This window comes from Hesperophylax consimilis, chromosome 3 (assembly GCF_061612785.1).
Source record: "Hesperophylax consimilis isolate HC1 chromosome 3, BYU_Hcon_1.0, whole genome shotgun sequence".
Taxonomy (NCBI): domain Eukaryota; kingdom Metazoa; phylum Arthropoda; class Insecta; order Trichoptera; family Limnephilidae; genus Hesperophylax; species Hesperophylax consimilis.
Window position 1 is genome coordinate 37,083,475 of NC_142838.1, and position 27,494 is coordinate 37,110,968.

A 27,494-nucleotide genomic window follows, 5' to 3' on the forward strand; every position below is an offset into this window, starting at 1 on the left:
ACCGGCGGCATTTATTTTTACTCGGGAGATATTTTCAATTTGTAAATATATTACATGCGACTAATTATTGCTTTTAATAAAATTAAAATAAGTTTTACTTTTAGACATCTATGGCATCTGGAATTGGCTCCATCAAATGGGACCCTGTCAGAAGTCCAGTGCTGCCATAACAAGAGCGTTTCCGTTCGTGGCTAGTCGCGATATGTAGCTGGTGATCCGTTTTCTGATTAGGGGTCAGAATTCGGGATCGCGCCCTTTGCACAGAATTAAGTTGATTTATCAGGTATTTTGGAGTTCCAACCTAGAGGTGGCTCCCAAATTCAATTGATGGACGTTCTTGACCTTTCCACCCCACAAACAAGACCCCTCCTAATTTCTTAGAAGCCAGATACCGGATTCCTAACGTTAAAGTCGTTAATTTTAAGGTGAAGGGCAAGTTAAGTAGAACCGGAAATGATGCTAAGGATAATAAGGAATTGAATTTTTTTTTAAGTTAGCATTATTTAAAGTCCGTCAAAACCATCGGTGACGGCTAACGCGTGACGTCATACGTACCTCGATTTTGTTGGTAAGGTCAATCCCACACGGGTCGGTATGAAAAAAGCCAATTTAAACATTCAATAAGATTTATAAAAAACGTGAATTCTTTTCATGTAATAAAACTTATATATCCCGAATCAGCATCTGTTGACCTGTATGAATATATGTTTTTTGAAGCGATACTACTTTTAAGTCAACTTCTTACCTTACCCTCAAATACAAACGGCACCTCATGTGCCATTAACATAAATATAAAATACTTACCATAAAATACAAAGTATAAAGTATGCAGTATAAAGTGTAAAATGTAAAGTGTATATAAGGTTAAATATAAAGATAAGTTTAAGTGTAACTAATAAATTATTAAAAACAAGTACAAAATGTTAGAATTTTTTTTTAATAATGATTTCAAAGAATTATTTGCCAATCTGTAGTATATATTCATTGAAGACAAAACTTTTATTAAAGAAGTTTGTTGGACGTACAATAATTTATTTGTAGGGTTAATTTTAACTACAAGAATTTCTATAAAATTTAGATTCTTTCAATAGTTTTAGTCTCAATGATCTCCCTGTAGTACTTAGCGGAAGCCTTGGCAGTTCTGGGTCTCGATACGTTATTGAAATCCACTTCAAACAATCCAAATTTTTCCCTGTACAGAAAAAAAGTAACGTTGAAAAAAATCTACTAAAGTAGTTCGAATCACGTAAACTAATATTTTATTTATTTATTACATTACATTAGATACATGTTTATAGCAAAAATGACCCGATAATAATATTGCAATAACGGCAAAAGTATATAAAAAATATGTACAAGTGTTATTATGAATTGTAGGTCGATATTAGTTCCTAGATAGGCAGAAAGCCCATTCTAAGGAACCAAATGCTGTAAAAATTGCTAAGTGTTGTTGTTTTTTTTTATCAAATTTGAATATATATTAAGTATTTACTAAATGCGCCATTAATAGGTAACCATACCCTAGATAATAAACCATGTACTAGATGTAAATAAGTAATATGTACCGATATTAAATGTGATTTACCTAATAATTTAGTGGAACAGTAATCATGAAGTAAAATTGGCTAATCAACTTACCTAGAACCCATGCCGATGAATAGTATTACGCTAACATTATTAAATGAGATATATTATTATAGCCTTCTTGTAATTATATTCCGCACAGTTGAACACATCTACTATTTCTGCGAAAGTATTGCCAACAACAAGGTACAAGCGAATCTCTAAATGACTCAGTCCTGACATTGCAATTAAAATGAATTTTCGATCGAGTAGTTCTAGTTGTTACATGAAGTAAATCAGGGCTGTCTGTAATTCCATTGCTGCTGTTGGAGCCAATCAAATGGATTAAACTTACGTGTATCCATCCTTCCACTCCATGTTATCCATAAGACTCCATGCCGTGTAGGCTGTTATGGTGGCCCCTTCATCCATGGCGTCTAGCATGGCGTTCAAGTACTGCTTGTAGTAGCTTATTCTCTCCGTGTCGTTGGTTCCTCCAAGGTCCGAATAACCGTTTTCAAAAACTATTATTTCTGGATTTTTATATTCATTCTTCAACCAGACTAAAACATTTTTGAATCCCCATGGAACAACCTTTGGAGAAAAGATTACAATATTACATGGTACTGTTAGCATTATCATGGAATTAATTGACTAAGAAATGGGCAGTAGCTTATTAATAAAATATGAGTTGAATGAGTTATGATTTGAGATTTGTGAATAAAATCATGTTTTGGTCAATAATTTCTATTTCTGTATATATAGTTTTAATCTATTAATAACATCTTATTGTGAATAGAGTTTTGTCAGCGGAAAAGAGAAATTATTTAATTATGTTTTAATTAACATTTACCGCATGAATTTAATAAAACTCCCCTAAAAGTGATGTTGTATACTAACATAATTGCCTAATGCATGTGTATGTGAATACCAAATTTAAAAAATATACTTTTGTACTGTGACAAATAAATAATAATTGCCAAAATTTGTTTATTCTTTGGGATTGTTTTAATAATTTTATATTGAATTGTATGAAAGTGAATTTTCCATTTTTTTTAGAAAAAATGACTGTTTTATATTTTTTTAAAACTAAAAATTTTTTTATCAGTTTTAGTAAACTTTTTCCATGTTTAAAATTAAAACATTGCAATTTTTAAACATTGAAGTATATTAAAATATAAAATGTAACTGGTAATTTTATCTGGTTTCCAAATTGATATTTTTTTTACGACATCTTCAAAATGAAGAAATATATAGAAAATGTTTAAATACCTTGGAAAACTTCCGAAATTCGATACGAAATTATTATTATTTCTAATTTATACAACAGATAAACAACCCTATTAGAATGAATAAGCAATATTAACATCTTATTTATCTTTCCAGAAATTAATTTACGTATGTTTCTATTTTACTTTTCTAGTAATACGGTTTCACATACACGGTCATTTATCAATTAAAGAAAATTTTCACTACGTTTTTGAGTAAGACCGTTAAGGTTTAAATAAGTGAAAAATTACTGTCTGTAAAAAATTACTGATTTCGAAAAACTCGGCGTAAATCCCGGTAACGTTGGGAACATCACATGGCTAGTAAAAGAAATAGATAAAAACAGTACAAATAGATAGTAGTTTGGGTATCTGGTAGTGAGACAATGGAAGATGATGATAGTTATGTTGTGTCAGAGCGTTTATTCTGTATCAGTAGAGTTGCGCAGTTGGGAGATGACTCTGGAACGATGACGATGACACCAGGTGTAGACGGCGATGGAGTGGTCGAGGCGGTGGTCAGTGAGTTGACATCGCGATGGTGGAGACCTGACTCGTGGATGTGTTCAGCACTGGTGAACTACCTGTCGTATTAATGGCTCCTGAGACTACGGACATTTCTCTTCTTTTTTAACGATCATGCACATTTTATTTCTTTTTGTTGTTTTTTTAGGTGTTGAATTATTTCATTCACATTCAATTTTCTGTTTTCACCCTTTTATGCCAGAACTGAACTCCGTGTCTGTAATGTAACGTCCTAATCCCCAAAAGGGGTTGGTCCAAACCTGTTCCCACATACGTTCAGACGACGTACAGTCACGGGCGGAACTGAAAAAAGAGGGAACGAAGCCCCACAATCTTCCGTCCTGTCTCTGAAACTCGACGCTTTTCTCCTTGGGGTCTTGGGTTGTCCCCCTTTAAGGGCACCCAGCTTAAGGACGCGGTAAAAACGCCTAGTAATTTCGATAGGATTTTCCGCTCCGTGCCCCGGGGACAGCCTAGAACTGAGGGATGCAGCTTATCCATTTACTGTCTTCCCAGCTTCAGACCATTTACATACGTATATTTTCTTTTGATTTTTTTTGTTTATTTAGGAGACGCAGTGCCGGCCGAATATATACATCATCATTTTTCAGTAACCTGTTCCACCAGCTCATCATTATATATTTAAAAAAATTTCCGTCATTTAACAACTATTATTCCCCTCTTGTATTATGCTTGGCGTTTGCATACCGTCACCTAACCACGAATGCGGAGACATTGGAGGTCTAGAGTCCTTTTTTTATGAAATTGTAGAATCGTTTATACCAAAAAATTAGCTTCATTGCGAGAGCGCCGAAGGGGTGACAATAAGTCACCTATACCGGGAAGGGAAAGTGGTGGGTCCCTCCAATGGTGAAGACGTGGAGTCTTCCGGGTACTCCAGTGTGAACAAGGTAGCCAAAGGTGCGATAGACTTGGTCGGCAGATGTACGAGAGATGCAGGCCGGCGACGATGCCACGAGGCAGAGGAGCAGACCGGCGAAGGTGTCACAGGGTCTGGGCGCGTGAGGAGCGCTGGCCAGGAATGATAGCTAGGGCTAGGGCGCAGATGTGATCCCGAGGAGTGCATAATGATTGGTAGTCCGTGCAGAGCCGGGTGCAGGTGAGTAGGTTCTGTAGCGACGCGGTGAAGCAACAGCGTTGGTGGTCAGCCGCATCAGTATGCAGCAAGCAGTAGCAGCGCTCGCAAGTTCGTCACTCGTAAAACTGCTAATAAATGACTGACTAAGTACATCTCGACGCGCTTCATTATATAGCCGCCTGGGTGCATCGAGAACATTTAAAGCGGCGGCTACACTACTCGCTTCGACGCTTCGACGAAGTCCTCGACGAAGTTAGCCGAAGTTCGAAGTGCGTGCCCACACACTCGTGCAACTTCGCGAGTAACTCAGTCCAACCAGTCAGTGATTGGTTTATTTATGCCGTGACGCTTCGAGTCCTTTGACTCGGGCGCATTTACCGACAACAATCGGAAGTCGGGCGAAGCGGAGCGAAGTTGCCCGAAGCGAAGCGAAGTTCGTGCCCACACTATCGTATTTGGTCAACTTCGATCAACTTCGCGAGTAGTGTAGCTGGGCTATCAGACTTGTAGGTAGGAACGCCGAACGCTCGCATTGCATCTAGAGTGTTCCCGCTACAATGCGTTTTGCATTGGCGATCGTTCCAGAATATTCTCGTAGCATCGCTACAGTGGAAACCGAATTTAACCAGAATATTTTTTTTCCGAAAGTTTTTAATAGTTTTGATAAATAAACTTAGCCAACAATGGGTTTTTACATTATTAGCAATAGCATATTATTGAGAATAAATACACGCTAGCCAAATATTAGCATGTTCTTTGGTCTTGTGTGATTTCATTTAAAAAAAAAAAACAATAACGTACCTTTAACCAAACAGAAGCCGGCGATGCAGACCAGTCGTTACTTTGATACTCATAAATTCCCAAATCATCTTCAAAAGATGGACTCGGGTATTGATTGGACTGAGCTGGTGTGCTCAGTTTAGTCGTATACTGGTTCAATCCCAAGAAATCGTGTGTCCCCTTGATGTACTGTACCTCCTCAAGCGTGAAGGCGGGGAGGCGAGAGGAGCTGAAGCCCTGCTCTGCACTGCGTTGGGCTATCTTCTGCTTGAACACTGCGGGGTAGTCACCTTCGTTAGAGTAAATTGGATGGGCATACCAACCACCCTAAAAGTAAATGTATTCATTTTCAAACTATTTTAACTGTATTATAAAAGTATCAACAAATTTAACTATCGATCTATGAACGGTATAGAACACACTCGTATGTCCCATATAATTTTGGAGACAAAAGCATCCACCTACTAGTTGAGATTTGAATATTTCGCGATTGGGGTAACACGATTTTTTTACATTTACGATTTCTTTCTTATGGGCTTAGTTACTTTGGAATTAGTTAGTTCACATATATTTATTAATTAGAAAAGTTATTTTGAATCACGAAAGACATTTTCCAAAAAAAACATGCATATTGACAGCTCATCCTACGTCTACCGACTTTCGGACTCATATTTTGACTGCCCATAAGTGATGGATTTTGTCTCTATGGTATTGACATAGTGCTTTATGGATCGGTATAAAATCGTCGGTAGTTACGCGTTTCGATCTGACATTGTAAAGTTATCTATTTAACAGTGCCAGACCCCCAGATCGATGGATTTTAAACCATAGAATGCCTTGTAATTATAATTTAATTCCGCTCTCTGTTAACTATTCCGTGAACCTCCGAACTTTTAGTTCACTTGAAGATTATATTTCTGAATAGTTAGATTATATTTAAAAAAAAAAAACAATTAATTCAAAAGTAAAACGCTAAAACATTGAAAATACTAAAATAAGAACTTCTTAAAAATTCAGTTACGTGGATAACGAATGTTTGAAATGAAAAATAAATTCGCTTTCATAACGTAGACGGTACTCGTAATTTAAAATTTACCACAATTGTTCTGGTGTTCTCCTAAAAAATATGTCTGAAATATTTATTCAACATCGTAAAAGAGAAACAAACTTGGAATTGTAAAGCATTTTCAGATGCCTCGCGGTCGGCTGGAGAGTTTGCATTTACAGGTTCATGCCAGTCAATGCTTAGGGTCATTCCGATTCTTCCTGAAATAAAAGTTAATAAAATTATTAACATTACAAGCATTGTTTTCAAATGCGGTTTTTGACAAAGTCTAGCTTTCTTGGCGGTATGCTTGATTCATCTTACCTTTTTGGGTTTTCCTATATACATCGTCATAAAGGTGATAGACTCTGGCGTGAGCCTTGATTAGTGTATGAGCACAAAGGTAGTTAGCAATACCTGGAATATAAAAATAATCTTTTTTAATTCTCTAACAAAAAATGTTCAAAGAAGCGAAGCTAGCAGTCCACAATGAAGTGAAAGCATAGGTGTGATTAAATGTGCAGATTTGCAAGAGAACGCAGGGCTGATGTAAGCATAATGAGAAAGATTAAGAAAGGGATGTTTGGATGGCTTTGGCATGTAGAGCGAATGAACGAAGAAAGGAGTGTAAGGAGAATATATGACGCGCATGTGAATGGTAGAAGAAGTCAGGGACGTCCAAGGAAGACACGGCATGATCAAGTGAACCAAATACTCGTTCCGTATCAAGTGTCAGAATAACAGAAGGGTATGTATGAGACGATGAACGAATGTTAATGAAGCAAGGAGTGTGTGCAAAGACAAAATTGTTTGGCGATCCGTTATCTACTACGCCTGCGGAAACGGTGTGATGGTTCAGTTAGTTATTCTTAGTTCAATAGGCCACCACAATATTTTTAGAATTATTTTGAAACAGTATTTACCCGAGAAATTCAATGCAGGGGCCCTCTTGTCACTTCCATACCCTGCTTGACAGACTTCGATGGGTTCGTTGAAAGTTATCCATTCCGTCACCCTATCTCCAAAAGCATCAAAGGCGACCCGAGCGAAGTCCGTGAAGTATTCCTCCAACAGGGGGTTCGGCCATCCTCCAATATCTTGCAGTGATTGGGGAAGATCCCAGTGGTACAAGGTCACCACCGGAGTGATGTTATTACCAATCAATAAATTGATAAGTTTATTATAGTAAGCAATTCCATCAGTGCTGATCTTGTTGCTAAAGCCAGTTGGAAGGATCCTGGACCAGGATAATGAAAAGCGGTAGAAATTAACCCCGAGTTCTTTCAGCATCTCTACATCTCTGGCATACTGGTGGTAGGAGTCGCAAGCCACGTCTCCTGTGCTTCTGTCTTTGATAAAATTTGTTGTGTGTGCGATCCGATCCCATATGTTTTCACCCTTATCTGTTTAAATATAAAACATTAAACGTTAAAGCTAGTGTTAAAAATCTTCACATCTCGTTAACTTTTATTTTTCTTGTTCTTAATCGATGTTATTTTCTCTAACGGCATTAGGAAAAGGTCAATGAAAAAGCTTCACATAGTAATTTCACTGCCCCACTATAATATACTCTAGAAGTATTAAATATTTTTGTCGAAAATATTTTAAGGGACCCTCACATAAACAGTATTACTTTCACCAGGCTCATGTCCTTTTTTAAATATGAAAGCAATACATTAAAAAAAATGATGTTTAAAGGCTACTCTTTACCAGTCATATATGGAATATGGGATTACTGGATTATTGGATAGGGATCTGCCTTAAACACGCACATTAAGTATCTGGATAAAACTTTTAAAAATTATTATAAAAATAACCCTAAAAGTACCCATAAAAACTTTGTCAAAAAAAATTGTAAAACTAAAATATTTTCAGACTTATAAAACTCTACGAAAATATATTTTTTAAAGGAACTGAATCGGTACCGTACTGACCTACAAGGACAAAAACTGAAACTTACTAAAGATTCTTGGAAAATTAAGTACATATTTTGGCCGAAAAACAATAAATTCCACGCAAAAAAAATCGTATAATGCCCGGATGAACATTGGAAAAAAATATATAAAAAAGCTATGGAGATAAATAAGTTAACCAACATCACAATTAGTAAACATGAAGACGAGAAAATTACAAAAGTTACGAAGACTGGATGGAAGTACGAAATCTCTAAGATAAACAATTTCAAAATCAACATCAAAATTTGGCTAAGTAAACACGAACATGAGGAAATTATACAAATTATGAAGGCAGGATAAGTACAAAAACATGAAAATTGTGTTTTTAAAACAACATCAAATAGTACATAAAGTTGAAGATGCGGATTTTTTAATGATATTATTATAGATATTTTTAACAACACATCAATCTCAAGTAATTATACTATACATGAACTTAATAATAAGTAACACGTTATAAATGCATCTAAAAATTGTCATTAATATAAAAAAAATACATAGATTTAGAAGGTAGATGATAAAGATGCATACGTACAATTTTACATTCAGAATTACCTGAAACGTTCCAGGCTCCTTCTACTTGAAATGAAGCGGTGGCTGCACCGAACAGAAAACTGTCAGGAAATCTCCGGTGAGTGGCATTGTTTTGAGCCTGGGTACTAGAACATGTATGAAAACTATAAATGGCAATTTTCTTTCAGTATTTTAATCACATTTGTCCAGTTTGCAATGTCTTCTATGTGTTTCAAACGCGCTATATCCTTTTTTCTATAAAAATAAATACGGTTTTATAAACAAAATAAAATTTTCTTTCCAGTGAATGCATTTAAAATAAAAATAACAATTATTTTTATAAGCAATAATTGTTCGCCTGAAACACTCATCCACATTGAAAAAATCTCCTGATAAAAAATACATGACGCCAACGGGACTCGAACCCGTGTCCATTCGATTTCCGGTCGAAAGCTCTGACCACTGAGCTATGGAGGCTTATCTCTTACCCGCGAAATTATTCAATATATGCTAGTGTTTCATTCAACAATTACTGCTTGTTACATTTTTTTCACCTGAGAACAACCAACTTTATTTTATATGAGAAAGGCATTGTAAGTGCTAACTCTCTCACTAGATGGCGTTGAGACAAATTGTCTACATTTTTAGGTGAAATACTTAAACTTGTCAAATATTAATTATTATTTTTTTGATAAATTAATGTTTTTAAGACAAGATTTTATTTATGCATAGCACAAAGGATAACAATTATTTTTATAAGCAATAATTGTTCGCCTGAAACACTCATCCACATTGAAAAAATCTCCTGATAAAAAATACATGACGCCAACGGGACTCGAACCCGTGTCCATTCGATTTCCGGTCGAAAGCTCTGACCACTGAGCTATGGAGGCTTATCTCTTACCCTAAAATTTAATAAATTTTAATATTAAAATTTCTAAATAATAAAATTTTAATATTAAAACGTGAAAGATGTTTTCAAAAACGCCAACCACATTTTTTACTCCAATCGTAGAAAAATTGAGAGAACTCGAAATTTCGAAAACATATTCTTTTTGTTTGAGGAATTTGCAAGAAAACTGTTCCTTCACTTTTATCTGGTTCATATAATAAGAAATAAAAAATAATTTTTAAAGTTAATCCGATTGCTACGATAGCGGCGCGTAAAATGAATTATTAATTTTTCAATACGATAGAAAAAAAACATAAAAATACTTTTATAAAATATGGACGGCCGGTCATATATTATGACCTTCAATCGCTGGACAAAATCATGTCGAGTATTATCGAAAATATGTCTTACCCAACGAATAGTAGGAAAACTACTATGATGTTGTGCAAAGGTATTATCAGTGTCATTTTATGAAAAACCTGGTACAACTGGAGTGGAACGATTGAAAACAATATTTATAGGAAAGCAAAGGGGAATCCTTATCAAACTTCTTATCTTTTCAATGACACTTCTAACAATTCGCAAGTACATAAATGTAATTATTTACTCAAGTGGAACGTTGCAATACCTTTACTCATGAAAACATTTCTGAGTGTGATAGATAGTGTGCTAAGTTAGAAATATTCGACATTATTGATGTTGTTTAGTCCAAAACATTTTTTTTTTCAAAATTCGGTTTTTTGTATGAAGGTTTTCAGGAAATTTCAGTTTGGCAGTGCGTTGCACCAATTTCCTGAAAATCTTCACATAAAAAATCGTTTTAAAAAAAAAAGTTTTCTGTCACTACAACATCAATAATGCCTTTTAAAAAAAATATAAGTACCCAAAAGTCACGTTTTCACAACTTATTCATTAAAAAGTAATAATTTTTTTTGGCACGTTCTAGAGTGGTAGATACTTTTGTCATCGCCCTGGTGAAAGACCACAATTTAGAATCGAAACATTGTTTGCTATGGCTTTAGCCATATTTAGTGACCAGATCTGAATAACCAAATACACCTCCTTCACTCCCCTACTTACCCCCTAATAGGGATGTCATATTCTCACTGGCTCCAGAGGCTTGCAACTCTTGTGAGGTATTTGCGGAAAAAATAATAAATTTTCCAACTTTCCAAAAGTTTACAATTATTGTCAATTATTTATATAAGTTTTCAATGTTTTATTTAACATTTTCATGTTTATTTTTTACCAGCTGTTTAAACCAATCTTCATTAAAGACAATAGATAGGTACCATCGAGTATACAGGGTGTATCGGCACGTACCCGACAAACTTTAACCAGCTATTCCTTAGCACATTTGGAGTAAAAAATGTTATAGGCACTTTGCTGTCCGGTAACATTTTTTTCAACTAAAAACAAAAAACAAATAAATAAATCCACACTCCGTCACTGTCGTTGGCATTGTTTCTCGTGTTCAACAGCTGTTATTAGCAAGTGTGTCAAAAGGCGTCCTCGCTCTTTCATACACACTAAATAATAATAGTTAAGAATGAGACGAATGGTGGCATGCCATTTCGTTGTGATTGTAAAAGCGCGCCAATATAGGTACGTACTTAGGTACATTATTCAACAAAACTTGAATAAAATATTGCCAGATGGGTTTTCAAACTGTGACAAAGGATAAAACAGTGGTGACATGTGGTGAAAATATGAATGGTAATTTTTTTATTAAAAAAAAATGTTATCGGACAGCAAAGTGCACATAACATTTTTTACTCCAAATGTGCTAAGGAATAGCTGGTTAAAGTTTGTCGGGTACGTGCCGATACACCCTGTATTTATGTGGTACTCAAGAAACTCAAGTGCTTTCATAAGCGGTCATGATTATTAATTATCTGACAGTAAATAATAAAAATATCGTCGCTTGGAAAATATTTCCGAGGCTTACAATTCACAGAGATTATAATTCTCTGGCGGAATCACCATGATTATTATACGTATCTTGTCCTATCTTTGAAACTAAAATACCCAAGAAGAGAATCAAATATCTAGAAAAAATTGCCGATTCTTTTTCATTCTTAATTTTAACCCTTGTGAACATCACTTCCAACTGCCTCACATCTGGGGAACCCTTTTGGACTGAAGGCGACAGTCCGTTTCAGTCACTACACTTTTCTGAAGAGTTGCGACGAACTCGAATCATGGACCAATATATTAAACTTCCAAGGTTACTCTTCCTTGGAAGACGTGGACCTCATTAAACCTTATTCGGTGCAGTCAAAATCAGAGACGGCTCCAGGGGTGCAGAAGTGGAAGGTAAATCGAAATAAAATGGATAAGAAATGTTTATACATATTGCTAAGGTGTAATGATTATTAGAAAAACGTCAATGTATGTAATTAATTTGCCGGTACCCACCTATTCTAAAGCCGGTAGAAATATATTGTTTAATTTAAGATTATTTATTTACACATTTAAAATAATTAATGTTTTTTTCCTTAAAGATTTTTCCTATTAAAAGTTTTAATTTTAATTTGTAGTAATTTTAAACTCAGTCAATTGTTTATCAGTAGACTTAAAAAGTAAACAATGAAAGCAAAAGTACCTATACGTTCATTTTATTGCCACCGCAAATGCACTGATAAAAATTATATGTTTTGTTTTAACCTCATTATTTTTCTCTCTTACTACGTCCTATGTCTCTATAGCAAAGAGAAAGAAAGAAGATAGTTTGGGGACAAAACTTGAAGTGACCCACTCTAGGTACATTAGTAGCTTCTCATTTGGACGCTAGATGGCACTAGATCTCACTATTACCGTACGAATATTCACGAATATTAAAAATAAATTATAATCGGGTAGTTTGTTAAATCCCTTTTTATATTGATATTATTGCAGCATATTTTGGGAGATCATTGACCAAAAGACCTTCGTAGATGAGCCTCCACTGATCACAATTGCTGTGCTCCGGAACGTACAAACCAACTCACAGGAAAACGAATTGCAAAACAGGAGTTTAATTTAGGCGATTTAATAAAAGTTGCTACAAATTTAAACTACGTATATTGTACTTGTAAGTTTGATTACACCTAGGTGTTTCAACTGCATATTTTCTTTTAAATTTTCATGAGAGTTTCTAGAAGTTTTCCTTTGCGGTACCACTGAGGTACATATCTCAATTTAGGGTACACATTATTATGTTCGACTTATTATAATTAACGACGACAGTATAATATTATTATGTAAGCAGATTACAATATAAATATTATTGTTTTACGTTGCCGCTCCTCGGCTAACCTGAAAAATAATTTTAAAAAATAAACTTCTACATATGTGCAGGTACCTTGCTTCATCTACAGGTACAGGTACATTTCCACATAAATACTCTAGTGAGGTAGGTAATGTAATGTAAAGCGTACAACTCGTGGATCTGTAAACAGTATATCTAATTTTCTCTTTTTAAAAAAATCAAAATTAAAATATCCTCAGAAATCGTAAGATTTGTGGAAGGGTCTTCAATATCAACCTACTTAAATATAAACTATAAAAGTAATTATTTACCTACGACTACCGTTTTTAACACACATTTAAAAATAAACAATCATTTGATTCATCTTAATGACAATAAACAACAACTTTTTGCATTTACGATTTTGAAAAATATTGATATTTAATATTATTTACGTAAATAATAATTTACGAGAAAATTTTCCGTACGACACACCATTTTGACACACCGAGTTCTCGCATACTTCGCGTTTGTTTGTGTAGTGGCAGTGTAGAAAACATGAAAGGCATAATCGGCATAATAGACAATTTTTCTAGATCGCTCGACACGCACCCGTTAATTGTTAGGCGATCAAATTTGATACCAACATCATATGAATTTAGTTTCTTAATATTTAAAGGTTTACTACGATTTTTTTAAATAAAACGTTTACATTTTAAGTAAGGTTGGGTTATTACAGGTTAGATTAGGTTAGGTTGGATTATTATATGTTAGATTAGGATAGGTTAGGTTAGGTTAGGTTAGGTTGGATTCTTATAGGTTAGATTAGGATAGGTTAGGTTAGGTTAGGTATATATACTCGGAGATTGTATATTTGTACACCCTCGTGGTCAATGCCATTTTTGCCATTTTCAGTCCTTACAGTATTTGTGTACAATTTGTTATGTTGTCTAGTATAATTTTCGTGTACTTGTGAGGTTTGTTTAAATGTTGTGTTTGTGTGTATAAGTCCATTTTGGATTTTGTAGATTAGGAGGCAAATGTTGTATCCGTTCAATTTTCTTATTTTCAAGAGTTTCATTTCCTGATATAGTTTTTTGTGAGAGTGTCCGGGTTATAATTGAAGAGTTTTTTTAATAACTTTGTTCTGTATTGTTTGTAAATCATTTAGGTATGTAATGTATGTGTTTCCCCATATTTCTATTAAATAATTTAGATGGGACTGGATTCAACTAAAGCATAAGCCCCATATATTTTATTATTATTTAAAAACTTGTAACCGATTTGTCAAGAATCAAGAGTTGATACTATCCCGTGATTTTTAAAGGTCTGCGCTAGTTTAAATAATAAAGTCGTTATCTAATGTCATTACATTAGTAAATGTTGGTTATCGTCAAAGATGCATTAATAACAATAGAATTTAGGGGACGGTTGCGCCAATGAACCAGCTTAATGAATGGAACCAGCGGCGTAGCTACCTAGGGGCTACGCGGGGCAGTGCCCCGGGGCCCTCACTCTCAGGGGGCCCTCGAATCCTTACCAGAAATCTCGATCGAACTGAACTTTTGGAAATTTCTCCCATTTTTAAAATAAATATGACAGGTTGTATCTTGCAACTTGCAACCCCACTTTAATCATGACAACTCAGTTGAGAGAAATTCAAACGTAATGCCTAGGGAATTTTCCTAAATTCTTTCTGTAGGTTGGCAGTGTTGTCAATTTGACGAATAGTGATATGTGCGTCCTTCCCCAACGACACTTGTAGCGTATTAAAATATGGATAAAAAGAAGAAACCTAGTGGTGCATTTAAACGCAAACAACGCCAAGAAAGAGAATATAGTAAACAAAAATTGCCCAAAATTGACAAGTTTTTTAGTCAGCCTTCTGCAAGTACATCTGGCCAAAATATTTCTATTGATAGTGACTCAAATAATGTGGTAACTACAGTGTTGGTTGAGAAGCCTGCTGAAGAAGATTCGACAATTATTGCAGTTGGAGATTCCTCCGCCGCCGATCATGTGAACGTGGATGATGTTTGCATGACACACATAAGAGCGGAGGGTTTGGAGGAACCACAGACCTCTACATTTAAAAACTAAATCCGACTAGATGGTCCAGTACGGTCAATACGATATCTGCAATAAAACTTCGTTATTTTGATATTATCAAAGCATTATCAGAAATAGTTCTAAAGAGTCCTAATAAAGATGAGCGTAGTGAAGCAGAGAGTATTAAAACAAAAATGCTAAATTTCGAGTTCGTGTTGCTTTGCGAATTCATGCACAGTGTATTGAACGACATCAATTATGCATCCAAAACTTTACAAAAATGCGACATCAATTTGGGCGAGGCGAGTAAAGTTTTAGCAGAGACCAAAGCAAAGTTGCAAATTTATAGAAATGATTTGGAATTATTCAAGTGCAAAGCCAGTGAAACTGCAAAAAAATATGGTATTGATACCCATTTTCAAGAAAAAAGGCAAAGAAAAGTTAAAAAAACATTTTGATGAATTAGCTGCTGATCACCGATTTCCAAACCGAGAAAAAATATTTAAATTTTAGATTTTCAATAATGTACTAGACACAGTAATATATTAATTAGATACACATTTTATTGGTATGAGTGCAGTCTGTCATATATTCGATTTTCTAACACCAACATTTTTATTACATGTTGATGAAGCAACTTTATTACAAAAGTGTGACGAATTCCAAAGAAAATATTCAGATATAATAGGCCCTAGTTTTTCACTTCAATTTATTAATATTTACCATCTAGTTTTACCTCAACTAACTCAAGCATGGACTGTTCACAAATTATGTAAGGAATTAATGACCAAATATGGAGTGCTAATGTTATTATTCTTTACAATTCCTGTCACTTCTGCAGCAGCTGAAAGGTCATTTAAAAAATAATAAAAAATTATTTAAGAAATAAGATGGGCCAAACTCGACTCCGACATTTATCGCTAATAGCAATTGAAAACAAAACCGCATCAAGCCTGGATTTAAACGAAGTCATTGATACTTTTGCGAAAACTAAAGCAAGGAAAAAATGTAAATATAATTGTTATTTAGTCAGTTGGTAGGCCCGACCTTTATATAATAAACCCTTGAATCTTCTCTATTTCGTTTTATTAGCCAAACCTACACCAAGTATTAATTGTAATTTATTTTGTTACTGTTTAATATTTTTATTACCCGCCCTGCAGTCTGCAGTGCACAAAAAAGAGCTTAAGTAGCTTAGCATTTTTAAAGTGTTTGTATATTTCATATTTTTATTTGATAAAACCTAATCAGTGTACATAGCAGTGGGGCCCCATTTTTTAATTTGCCCCAGGGCCCTTGGTTACCTAGCTACGCCACTGAATGGAACACTTAAAAATTCCTTTTTAAAATCCAAGGTCAGGTCAAATATAATACAGATAATACAGACTTGCTTCTCTACTCTCAGTGTTTTCGCGACTTCCATTTGTAAGTATCTGTACAGTAATAATTGTACCCTGAAGATGCTTGAGTAGAGCGAAACCGGTCGGTTCTAAAAATTATTAAAAACTCGTGGTTTTAAAACAAAAAGTATTTTATTGAAGTGAAACTTCTTTACCCGCGTCATGCAATTTCGAGTACCGGAGTAAAACCAACTCATGACCGAAACGAAAATGCGGGACCGATTAAAGTTCATTTGATCTAGTCAAAGTTTTGAAGTAAAATATAAATGCTTCTTAGCTCATCTCGACAACTGGCGTTGGTGGTGTAATGGTCAGCGTAGTTGCTTTCCAAGCAGTTGATCCGAGTTCGATTCTCGGCCATCGCACATTATTTTTTTGTTTTTAACGCCTTTTTTTTTTTCAATGGTTGACCATAATATCAATCCACTAAGTAATATTTTAGGCCTGTAGCATACTTGAAAAGTTAAAGAATGATATAAAATTTTTTATGATGTTAACGATAAAAAAATAAAAAAAAACATAAAATTACCATAAAAAATGGGCCAACGGCACGCGGTGTTCCCAAGCGGTCACCCATCCAAGTACTGACCGCGCCCAATGTTGCTTAACTTCGGTGATCGGACGAGAACCGGTGTGTTCAACATGGTATGGTCGTTGGCAAACGCTAAACAATATTAATTTCTATTCTACCTGCCAATAAATATATGAAAATTAGTATAAAAAAGCCCTAATAATACTGAAAACATTAGCAAGGTGTGTGCGACGTTGATAAAAATAATCATTACATACGCGCTTGAAAAAGATCGTAATTACATCCATAACTTTGCAGGAATTTTTTTTTTCAATGGTTGACCATAATATCAATCCACTAAGTAATATTTTAGGCCTGTAGCATACTTGAAAAGTTAAAGAATTTTATGATATTATTAATGATAGTAACGATAAAAAAATAAAAAAAAACATGAAATTACCATAAAAAATGGGCCAACGGCACGCGGTGTTCCCAAGCGGTCACCCATCCAAGTACTGACCGCGCCCAATGTTGCTTAACTTCGGTGATCGGACGAGAACCGGTGTGTTCAACATGGTATGGTCGTTGGCAAACGCTAAACAATATTAATTTCTATTCTACCTGCCAATAAATATATGAAAATTAGTATAAAAAAGCCCTAATAATACTGAAAACATTAGCAAGGTGTGTGCGACGTTGATAAAAATAATCATTACATACGCGCTTGAAAAAGATCGTAATTACATCCATAACTTTGCAGGAATTTTTTTTTTCAATGGTTGACCATAATATCAATCCACTAAGTAATATTTTAGGCCTGTAGCATACTTGAAAAGTTAAAGAATTTTATGATATTATTAATGATAGTAACGATAAAAAAATAAATAAAAACATGAAATTACCATAAAAAATGGGCCAACGGCACGCGGTGTTCCCAAGCGGTCACCCATCCAAGTACTGACCGCGCCCAATGTTGCTTAACTTCGGTGATCGGACGAGAACCGGTGTGTTCAACATGGTATGGTCGTTGGCAAACGCTAAACAATATTAATTTCTACTCTACCTGCCAATAAATATATGAAAATTAGTATAAAAAAGCCCTAATAATACTGAAAACATTAGCAAGGTGTATGCGACGTTGATAAAAATAATCATTACATACGCGCTTGAAAAAGATCGTAATTACATCCATAACTTTGCAGGAATTTTTTGAAGTGAAACTTCTTTACGCGCGTCATGCAATTTCGAGGACCGGAGTAAAACCGACTCATGACCGTGACGAAAAAACGGGATCATTTCGCTATAGGAGCCTAGCTAATATTATATACCTAGTTTAACTCACTCTCCTAACTCATCTTCGCTGTCTACAGGCAGAGCGCACGACTGTGGTCGTGAAGAACCGAGGTTCGATCCCCGCTTTAACTAATTTTTTTTTTCTTTTTTTATAACTTTTAATTTTTTTTATCACATGCTACTTATAAATATGTCAATAGACAGAAAAAAAGAGAGAATGAAATGAAAAGAGAGAGAGAGAAGAATACTAGAAGTTTCACTTCTGTCTTGCGTAGGCTTGACACACCCATTTTTTTTATTAAATATGACAAACCACAAAGTGATTGCTTTCTACAATAATATTGAATATCTTTTATACGTCAGTAATATTTCTCTTCAGAACAATGTCAAAACACTTAACCGATTAGCTGGATAAACCCGAAATTCATCGTCAATATCTTTGTGTATGTATTATTGGATTGGACAGGTGAGCAGTGGCAATTCGTGGTCCTTTTCATCAAAGGTTCAGAATATCAAGAGAAATTATTGTATTTGTATACTTATTTCTTAAAAATTTACGGATTTCCCTAATTTTTAATATCAAGCCACCAACTCGAATTATTTTTTTTACTGTAAACAACACTACATTTCAACATTGTACAATATTAGGTATAACTAACAATACTATCTGCGTCAAAATCATTAAATGCAACTGCTTTTTGTCGAAAGTAAAACTAGAGTAAATGCCACACAATATTGCATTACTAGCTATTTAAGATAATTGAAACAATATCTGTTTTACTAGTGGAATTAGAAATGCTGTTAAGGCGATGCACTACGTCGTGTAATATTTTAAATCTAGAAGCAATCAATAACACCCCTTACGTAGATGGCGATAAGGTTTAAATTCCCGCTTAACACCATCCGCCTGTTTTGATTTATGCAATAAAAAAACATGGCCAAAAAGTGACTTTTATTTTATTTTGTGGATGTTCATGCATAAATATTTAATTTTTTTTCGATCGTTTTATAAATAACTTAATTTTCCACATTATACAGTAAAATCATAACCGAAAGTGGGTTGGTAAGTAGGAGATTTTGACCTTTAAAGCAGTTTTCATAGACCTTATACATTAATTTTTTCTGGGCTTATAAAAAGACTCATCTAAAAAATACTCGATTATTTCAAAGGCCAAGATGTATTCTACTCGCAGTATTTAATTAAAGCATCTGAAACATTTCTAGGCGATCAAATTTTCAAACCAAAAACACATGGTTTGGCATTACTACGTATGGCATCGCCTTAAAAGCAAACGGTTGGAAAAATGCATGCAAAAGAAAATAAAAATAAGAATTTACCATAAACTAATAAAGAAAAATAACATTCAACTTTGTGTTGACTCGACCTCCTAATTGTCCTAACTCGCTTGAATGAGGTTTTTATACCTCTTTCTCTCCAGCGTTCAGTTTCGCTTTTGCAAAATGATATCGTGCTGAGCCTAGCTAACTCTGAATATCCCCCGCCCCCGTGATATTGCACACAGTAAAATAAGGCCTTCGCTTTGGGGTTGATCTACAATAAATCCCTTTACTTCACGTTGTGTGGTTTGTTAATTCGAAGCCCACCGTTATGAGGTGGTAGGTATTTAATGTCTCCTTTCCATGGTAACTCCCGGTTCTTTTTAGCCAAAGTGTGGGGAAAACGTCCAACGACCCTCAGCGAGTTCTACAAGAAACGAGTACGTGTCTCACCTAACTTTCGAATACTGGACCCTATTACTAATTGACCTAACAGTTTCTATCATATCCCTACAATTCCCTTGTATCCCCGTCCTTACCTAGTGTCCCCGTGTTTATAAATTCTAGATTGTGACATAGAACCGTACCCCCTCCCTCCCTTTGTGTACGCGCTATTAAACCCTTCGTTGAATAGGGTGTTGTTTCCGCATAAGTACTGGGACTCCCTTGTCGACCTCTGTAATGGTGTACTGAAACTAGATAGATGGATTTAGCTGTGGTTAGTAAACTTTGGGTGTTGCGGATGGAAGTGGAAACGAGAGAAAAAGGAGATGGGAACGGATTGAATGACGAAAAAAGGTTTTTTTGCAAACTGGGTCGGCACCTCACTGCCCCAAATGAAATGGTCGCTATTCTTCCAAATGCAAAACCCCAAGAACCAATACGTGTCTGGCTTTCCCCGAGGTCTGGTCTAACTTCTTCTTATAGTCGCCCTGACACCTCCGGACCGCTCACGTCAGAGGGAGAGGTAATGCACCTGTTGGAATATCCCAAATCACCCCGCCCCGCATCCTCCGACGGACTACGTTACTGACTGTAAAAGGGGGATTTCATTGCGTCCCTTGTCATGATGCTAAACGCGTGCATGTTTCAAGTAGGTTTGTTCTGGTGGGGCTTTCAACGTCCACTAGCCGCCAGGCCTACTATCCACCTCACGAAGGCTGCTGCAAAGGATCTCGAGGGATTTCCAGTCGAGTTGCATCAACCTCCGGGTAAACCCCGCTTTAGTATGTGTTCGTCCTCCGATTTTGAACCCTCGTTCATCACGCCGACGTCCCCTCCACGCGATTTTGAAAGACTTGGAGCCCGTTCAATTAAACGCCTTCGCAGCGAACCAAGGCCCAAACATTCCAACTTGACATTAATTTTCATACTGCCTCTCGTGTCCTCTCACCCGATCCGGCTCCGCGAAAAGGGATGACCTTCCGAACTCTTTGTGATTCTCCATACAACGTTGACGCCCCGAAATCGCGTGATGAGGAAAGTAGAAAATCTTCTGAGCTGAGGAAGTTGTGTGCTTTCCCAAGACAGCTTACGGACAACATACTCCAACGGCGAGTCGTACATTAATCCACGTCCAGGAACTCACAAAGCAGGAATGAGTAGAAGCCCCCCTTTGAGTATGGGCGTGTAAAACACGGGAGTAACTTCAGCCGTGTTTTATTGCGAACTATCGGTAATTTGTATAGCGCCGTTCTCCTATGGAGAGTCACCGACCCCCTCCCCCTCCCTAGAATCTTTCATATATAATTTGCCACGTTCACTTCGATTTTTTCCACTAAATTCTTATATCGTGTAACCCGTTAAAATCCTTCCCGTGCTCGCAAGGAAAACACTGTCTATAACCCCAATTCAAATGAGCAATTTACTCTACGTTTTTATATATTGAAAATGAATTATTATTAATTTTGACCAGAAGGTCCACATGTGATTTATTAAACATTACTGCAGTTGAGTTTCATCGTTTTATATTAGTCTAAACCAAGAGACTCCAACCCGCGAATTTAGTATTGTCTAATTATGAGTTTACCCTTTTTTGGTTGAATCTAATTAAATTTTAAAACATTTCAATTATTTCAATTAATATTAAAACCACTCTTACTTCGTGAGAATGCCTTGATTTTCTAAATACACAACTTCACTACATTTAAAACTCTATCAGTTTAGTTTAAAAATGGCACACAAAAGCTGTCGCGACGTTAGGATCTCGAAGACCGACTCCAACCAAGTTAAAACGAAAAAAGCCCCGATTTCCTCCAAACAGCGCTATTTAATAATGTTTTTTTCGAATAAATCGACTTAAAATTTGTGCGACTTTCGTCTTTATGAATTCGAGGTTTCACTTCCCGTTAAGTTTAGAATTGCATAACCCCGTTTCAGGTTTTTAGGTTCCCGCCTTCCGATTTGAGGTAAACACCTACCAACCTGTCGAGGCGGGTACAGGCGCGTACTCGGTGTCCTGACCTTCGGGCGCCCTCCCGTAATTGATATTCAGCGATGTAGACGATTGCGCAAAATTATTTGATTATTTTTTCTCGTACACGTGTTGTGTCCGTAATATTGGTTGATTTCCGGCCTATAGACTAGGTGTAGCTCATTTCTATATCGTTGTTTTTGAAATCTTTCGAGAAATTCGCTATTGATATCGATAATATAATCGATAAATTATCCCAACTAACGGAAGCTTTTCACCTATTATGTCCAACGCTTGCGCAATACAGTATCCTTCCTTGTGTGCCGCCTTCTAGCATTTGATTGGTGTCTACACGATCCGTGGGTGATCCCAGGACACATATACCTTCCTCTCGGTGATGACATACGTAGGCATTCGTTCCAAAATTTGATTCGACACGTTTTTGTAATTTCGCCTACCTGTTTTGACTCTTTTCGTGATATCCGCCGCATATCTTCTGGTAATCTTTCGTAACCCATCGCTGTACACTACCCGAGTCGTTGAAACCCCTTCCATCATGAGCTAAACTACCTTTTGGGTTTCTTTTCGATTCCCGGTCCTTTCTTTTCGGTGATCTACGCCCATTACATCCCTGTTTTTACAGTTTTTTGCGTCTAGTTTTAGCCCAACCCATATACTCTTTTCTCGCTTCATCCAGGAATTTCAATATATTATCCTCGTAACTTTGTTTACGCGCAAAAAATGTCGTAAAATTTTGATCGTTAATCAAAGACTTCGTGACCCATTAACTTTTATGTCTTTTCTTAATTACCCAACTTGCATCTCCTCCGTGTTAGTATAATTACGCAATTTCAGCCAAACGTCCTATCTTAAGTTAAAATTTGTGTTCACTGTCGCCACTAGAAACAGCACTCAGAACTTCAGCGAACGTAAACAATTCTCTCTACAAGGATCAACTCGTAATATGTCTTCCGAACCAAAACATTCTAAAACACCCTCTTCTTCCACCAAACCGTCACCCCCTTTTTTCGTTATCGATGGTTGGGTATCGCTTCGTTTCTGCCTTAGAATGCAAATTTATCGTCGATTCCCAAGTGCCTTTGCACGCGTCGTGAGACCGGATCCCAAGGTTAACTCAACAGTAAATCAACCTCGAGTGTATCGTGTCTTAGACCGCCCTTAATCTCCGCGATTGGCGAAAAATTATTTAATTGATTTTGGGAATGGTCTGGTTCGCTGATACCCATCACGCCCCTTTTCAATTATTACGTGGTTAACACCTATTACCGACGTAGGTTTCTATAATAAAGCTTCTAGGACGTCCCAAAGATGTCCATAGTCTGTTCGTTTCTCCCTATTCTCTGAACGTATTTTAATTTATGAAAAAAAAATTCTTTACGTTCTTATACCCCAAACAGGTCCATTACAACTTGCATCTACTAGGGACTAGGGGGTACCGAGAAACCGAACTGATGTTGCGAGGGCTTAGTTTTTGTAAAACGTGGTTCTGCCGGTAGAACCGTATTCAGGTACTTTTCCTGAGTCAGTATGCTAGGTCGTCCTTTCGGCTGGTGTGAATTATTTGTGACTTTTGTATGATCGTCGTTTTTGGGATGGCTGATTTTAATGGTTGCGTTAATAATCACACAATTAATCGAATAAAATTCAGTGGCAGAAAATTTTTATAATATTTAAAATTTTATTTATTTTCATTTTTTTTAATTATCCCCACACAAGAGACCCTGAGGAAAATATTTTTCCTCAGAGCCTATGTCATCTTTGGGGATGCTGTGTTGAGGGTCTATTTAAGTAAAGAAAGGATAGAAAGTTCTGGGAAAGAAAAGGGTATGAGGGGTGTGTAGGGGGTCAGCGTGTCCAGGAATGATGTATGAATAAATCCCTCCCACTGTGATGCAAGGCGATAGATCGAGAGAGTCCGGCTGAAGACGTCAAAAAGTAGGCAGGTGCATCCGCCGTCAGAACCTGGACAAACCTCACCTTCTTGAACCCGGGCACCCCTGCTACGTCATCAAACGTAGCGAACCACTTGGGGTGACTTATGGCAGAGATGTTGGTAATCCAATAAATTGTTGCCGGGATGGCGGTACTCATACCCGCCTTCCAAATTGTCTGTTTGTCCAAATTAGGAATATGTACTTAAAATACTTAAAAAAATAATTTATATTGCAGGCATTGAGATATTTATGGGGATCAACAAACTAAATCCGCTGTGCACACCACTGAATTCAGGAGCTCTGGCCTACAGAGTACACCAGGGGAAGGCAGACAGTGGCTCGCGGGCCGCAGTCTTTGCATTGACATTTCACTTCCACTCAAAAAGCCTTACGAGATGGAGATTTATTTTATTTTACGCCCAGGGGGCTTTTACATAATATACATAAAGGCAGTACAATTTAACACGAGAAAGAAATATACATACATACATAAATGAATTAAAAATAAATGAAATAAAATTTTTAATTTAAAGTTCAGTTAAAAATAAAAACCAAAATTTAAAATACCGTGATCAGAGAATCACAACATTATTGTTACGGTATTGGTTTCGCATAGTACAAAACCGCTGTACCGGGGAATTAGCTAGTTGCAGGAGTTCGGAACTGTCCGATTTGTATTTTAATATTTTATATAAGTTAATTTTAATGATGAAAAAACATTTTTTTATAACTAAATAGTACTATAGATTATGATGGTTTTTTTTTTTTTTTTTTAAAGAAAGACAAACATTCCCAGGTTACGAATAACCCAACAATGTTTGAAAATCTCCTACTACCACCACAGAAAGCCGAAAATGTTGCTTGTGTTGTGATGGAGGACTTAGCCAGCCGAGGAATCGAACACGCGACGCTCGGGTGAGACCCAAGCGCTATGCCCACTCAACCACTGACCGGTCTTATAATACTTCTATGAATCATTCATTTAATTTCTAAGATTTTGGTAGAGATATGTTTAGTAAATTTGCCGATGTAGTTGATAAATTTAACAAAGAACTTCTTAAGTGAGAACTTGTATCATGGATTGATTATTTTATGTTTATATTGTATCAGTGACATATTCCATACATCTACATATGTGCGAATACATATTTCCCAAGTTTAAATTCTGTGTAGTGGTATATTGAACTGCGTCCTGGTCGTAGTATTACCACAATAAAACGGTATTACTGACCTTGAGTTTCTCGCTGGCACATTCAAATTTATGAGCGCCAATCATTGATGTAATATACCCAATAATTCAGGGCTTCCAATTGTATTATGCAAGATTTTAAATAGAAATACTTGATCGAAAAAAGTTCTTCTGTCACTCAAAGTTAATAGATTAGATAACCGTAATAGATAAGTGTAGTTTATTTGTTATTTCGGTATTTTTACTTTGACTCGAAGAGCACCAGTGTTGCCAACTCAATTCTTTTAGACTTGGATTTAGATCCAAACATTGGACATTAGATCAAAATGGTTTACTGTCTTAGCCCCTTTATCGGATATTCTAGCTATTTTTTTTGTATAGAACTCATTCCCGTAAAATAATAATTTGATAAAATAATAGTAAAGTTATATAAGGGTTGAAATTTTAGTTTTAAACTCGGAATGTTTCCAGTCTTCTCCACACCCTCCCCCTCGTCACCACCGTCCCCTGGTCTAGACTGCTGAAGCAATGAAAGCGTTGCGTTTTTGCCTGCAAAGTTCAAGGGATGACGATGAATTTCCAGCCGCAGTGGTGGCAAAAATGGATTCCAACTACATAAAACCCGATCCTTGTAAAACGGTTAATAAACACAATCTTCGAAAATCTGAGTATAAAATAAATGAAGGCAAACCTTTTCAGAATACGGAAAAACCAGACAAGTGCATGTGAATTTGAATTGCTCCAATTAGCATGTCAATATAAACGGAAATTGTTGCTTTTGAAATGATGGAAATAAACCAGTCATGAATCTATTTTTTAAATTTTATTTTGCCTGTTAGGTTGTACCACCTGTCTATGAACACTCAGCGCAGAGGTGTGGTACGAGTTATGAGTAATAATGGATATGTTAACACAGTTGGAAAAGGCGGTCAAAGGCATTGTTATACTATATTACTTTAGGTAGGTACTACCAGATTGTTTTCCCATATTGTTTTTACACAAAATACAACAACAGAAGGCTGAACACTGTACAGATAACACCCAGAAGCGTGACCCATACATATTTTAACGAAAACTAATGTCGCCAATTTAGATAATTTCGACTCCTAATTCGAAGACACACTAATGTACAGAGTGCAGATAATACAGATGCACCAGCCCTGTGAAGAGAATGCATTCTGTATAAACTTATAAACTGCAAACCTATGAATCCACTGTACACAAGCACAGTGGAATTTCATAACACAACAATGCTTATAGACAACTAGTGGACCCGCAATAATGACTGCTTCTACCATTCACCAGTGTATTTATTTTATTTATTTATTTATCTAACGCCCAGAGGGATTTTACATGGTTGGTAGTATAATTTTAATTTGACAGATATTTTGAAACATAAAAAATAAGAATAAAATTACATTTGATAAAAGCTATGCAACAAGTCATACAAACACAAGAAACAAAAACAGAAAATTACAGCTATTTGTGGGTTTACATGATGTGTTTAGGAGTATTGTTGAAATAAATGTTTTAAATGATCCACAAAACTTGCCAAGTTGGTATTGAATATGTCAACATCACCCAAGTAATGATTTCCCATGGTGTGAAGTCGTTATATCGGAGAGTGGGCAATGTAGTTACGCTTATGTGTGCTGCTGTAGAATATTGTATTTTGTCGTGTTGTTACTGTGGGTGTATGTACGTTTATAAGTTGCAGGAGTTCACAACAGTCGAATTTACAGTTAAGTATTTTGAATAAGAACGTTAAATCGTTTATTTTACGCCTATCTTCTAATGTATGTATTTTTAGAGTATTTAATAAGAAATTGTATTTTAAGTCTTCGACAGGGATATATTAACAGTGTATATCACAATGTTAATTTTGAAAAAACTACATTGTATCGATTTTAATTTGACTCCGTAACTCATTCCGATGCAAAGATATTGAATTAAGTATTCCTCAGGCGTCTCCGACCTCTTCTACAATTCAAACCACTCTCTAAGCACCCCTGACACTAATCAGAACAATCTTTGAAATTATCAGCGATATCGGTGATGCTGGGTCGATGCTTTCGGTATGCTACAATGATAAAATTGCCCAAATGCTCTAATAAAAGTCACAATCAGTTGGATAAACGATCTAATACAAAAAATGGATTCGTCAATAAAATCTCTAAGTCGGAAGTTGAAAGTTGAAATCATTGTAAATCGAACTTACAATGTAATATTATATCATAATTTCTAACCTGATTTATAAGGTTGATTTATTTCCTTCTTTTCTTATTTTTAAATATCTACATCTATTTCAATTTTGACGTTGTTTCCGTGAATTAATAAACCCATACCTTCAAATTGAAAATTAACCCATCATTTTGGTGGCAATCACACATACATTATACACGCATTTCTCTGAAATTTTTTGACATTACATCAGTTAATATACGAAACAATAACCGGACCTACCCGATCAGAAATTGGCTCAGTTGTTAGCGCGGTTGACTTGAGGATGAAAGATGATTCAATCTTTAGTAAAACCA

At 35.8% G+C, this 27,494-nt stretch overlaps 1 protein-coding gene and 3 non-coding genes across 4 annotated transcripts; all 4 read right to left on the bottom strand.

Moving 5' to 3' along the window:
• Positions 1-1,029: 1,029 nt before the first annotated feature.
• LOC149425399 (myrosinase 1-like) lies at positions 1,030-10,188 on the bottom strand. The gene is made up of 8 exons (XM_089650629.1): positions 10,052-10,188; positions 8,791-8,894; positions 7,204-7,683; positions 6,605-6,697; positions 6,404-6,501; positions 5,257-5,562; positions 1,919-2,157; positions 1,030-1,192 (listed from the first exon to the last, which is right to left on the bottom strand). The coding sequence occupies exons 1-8, from the start codon at positions 10,105-10,107 to the stop codon at positions 1,075-1,077; spliced, it is 1,494 nt and encodes a 497-aa protein (XP_089506755.1). The 5' UTR covers positions 10,108-10,188; the 3' UTR covers positions 1,030-1,074.
• A 6,670-nt stretch (positions 10,189-16,858) lies between these two features.
• On the bottom strand, positions 16,859-16,977 carry LOC149425400 (5S ribosomal RNA). The gene has a single exon (XR_016305746.1). It is a non-coding gene; the product is annotated as a 5S ribosomal RNA (ribosomal RNA).
• A 323-nt stretch (positions 16,978-17,300) lies between these two features.
• On the bottom strand, positions 17,301-17,419 carry LOC149425401 (5S ribosomal RNA). Its single transcript, XR_016305747.1, has one exon. It is a non-coding gene; the product is annotated as a 5S ribosomal RNA (ribosomal RNA).
• A 323-nt stretch (positions 17,420-17,742) lies between these two features.
• LOC149425402 (5S ribosomal RNA) lies at positions 17,743-17,861 on the bottom strand. Its single transcript, XR_016305748.1, has one exon. It is a non-coding gene; the product is annotated as a 5S ribosomal RNA (ribosomal RNA).
• Positions 17,862-27,494: the final 9,633 nt, after the last annotated feature.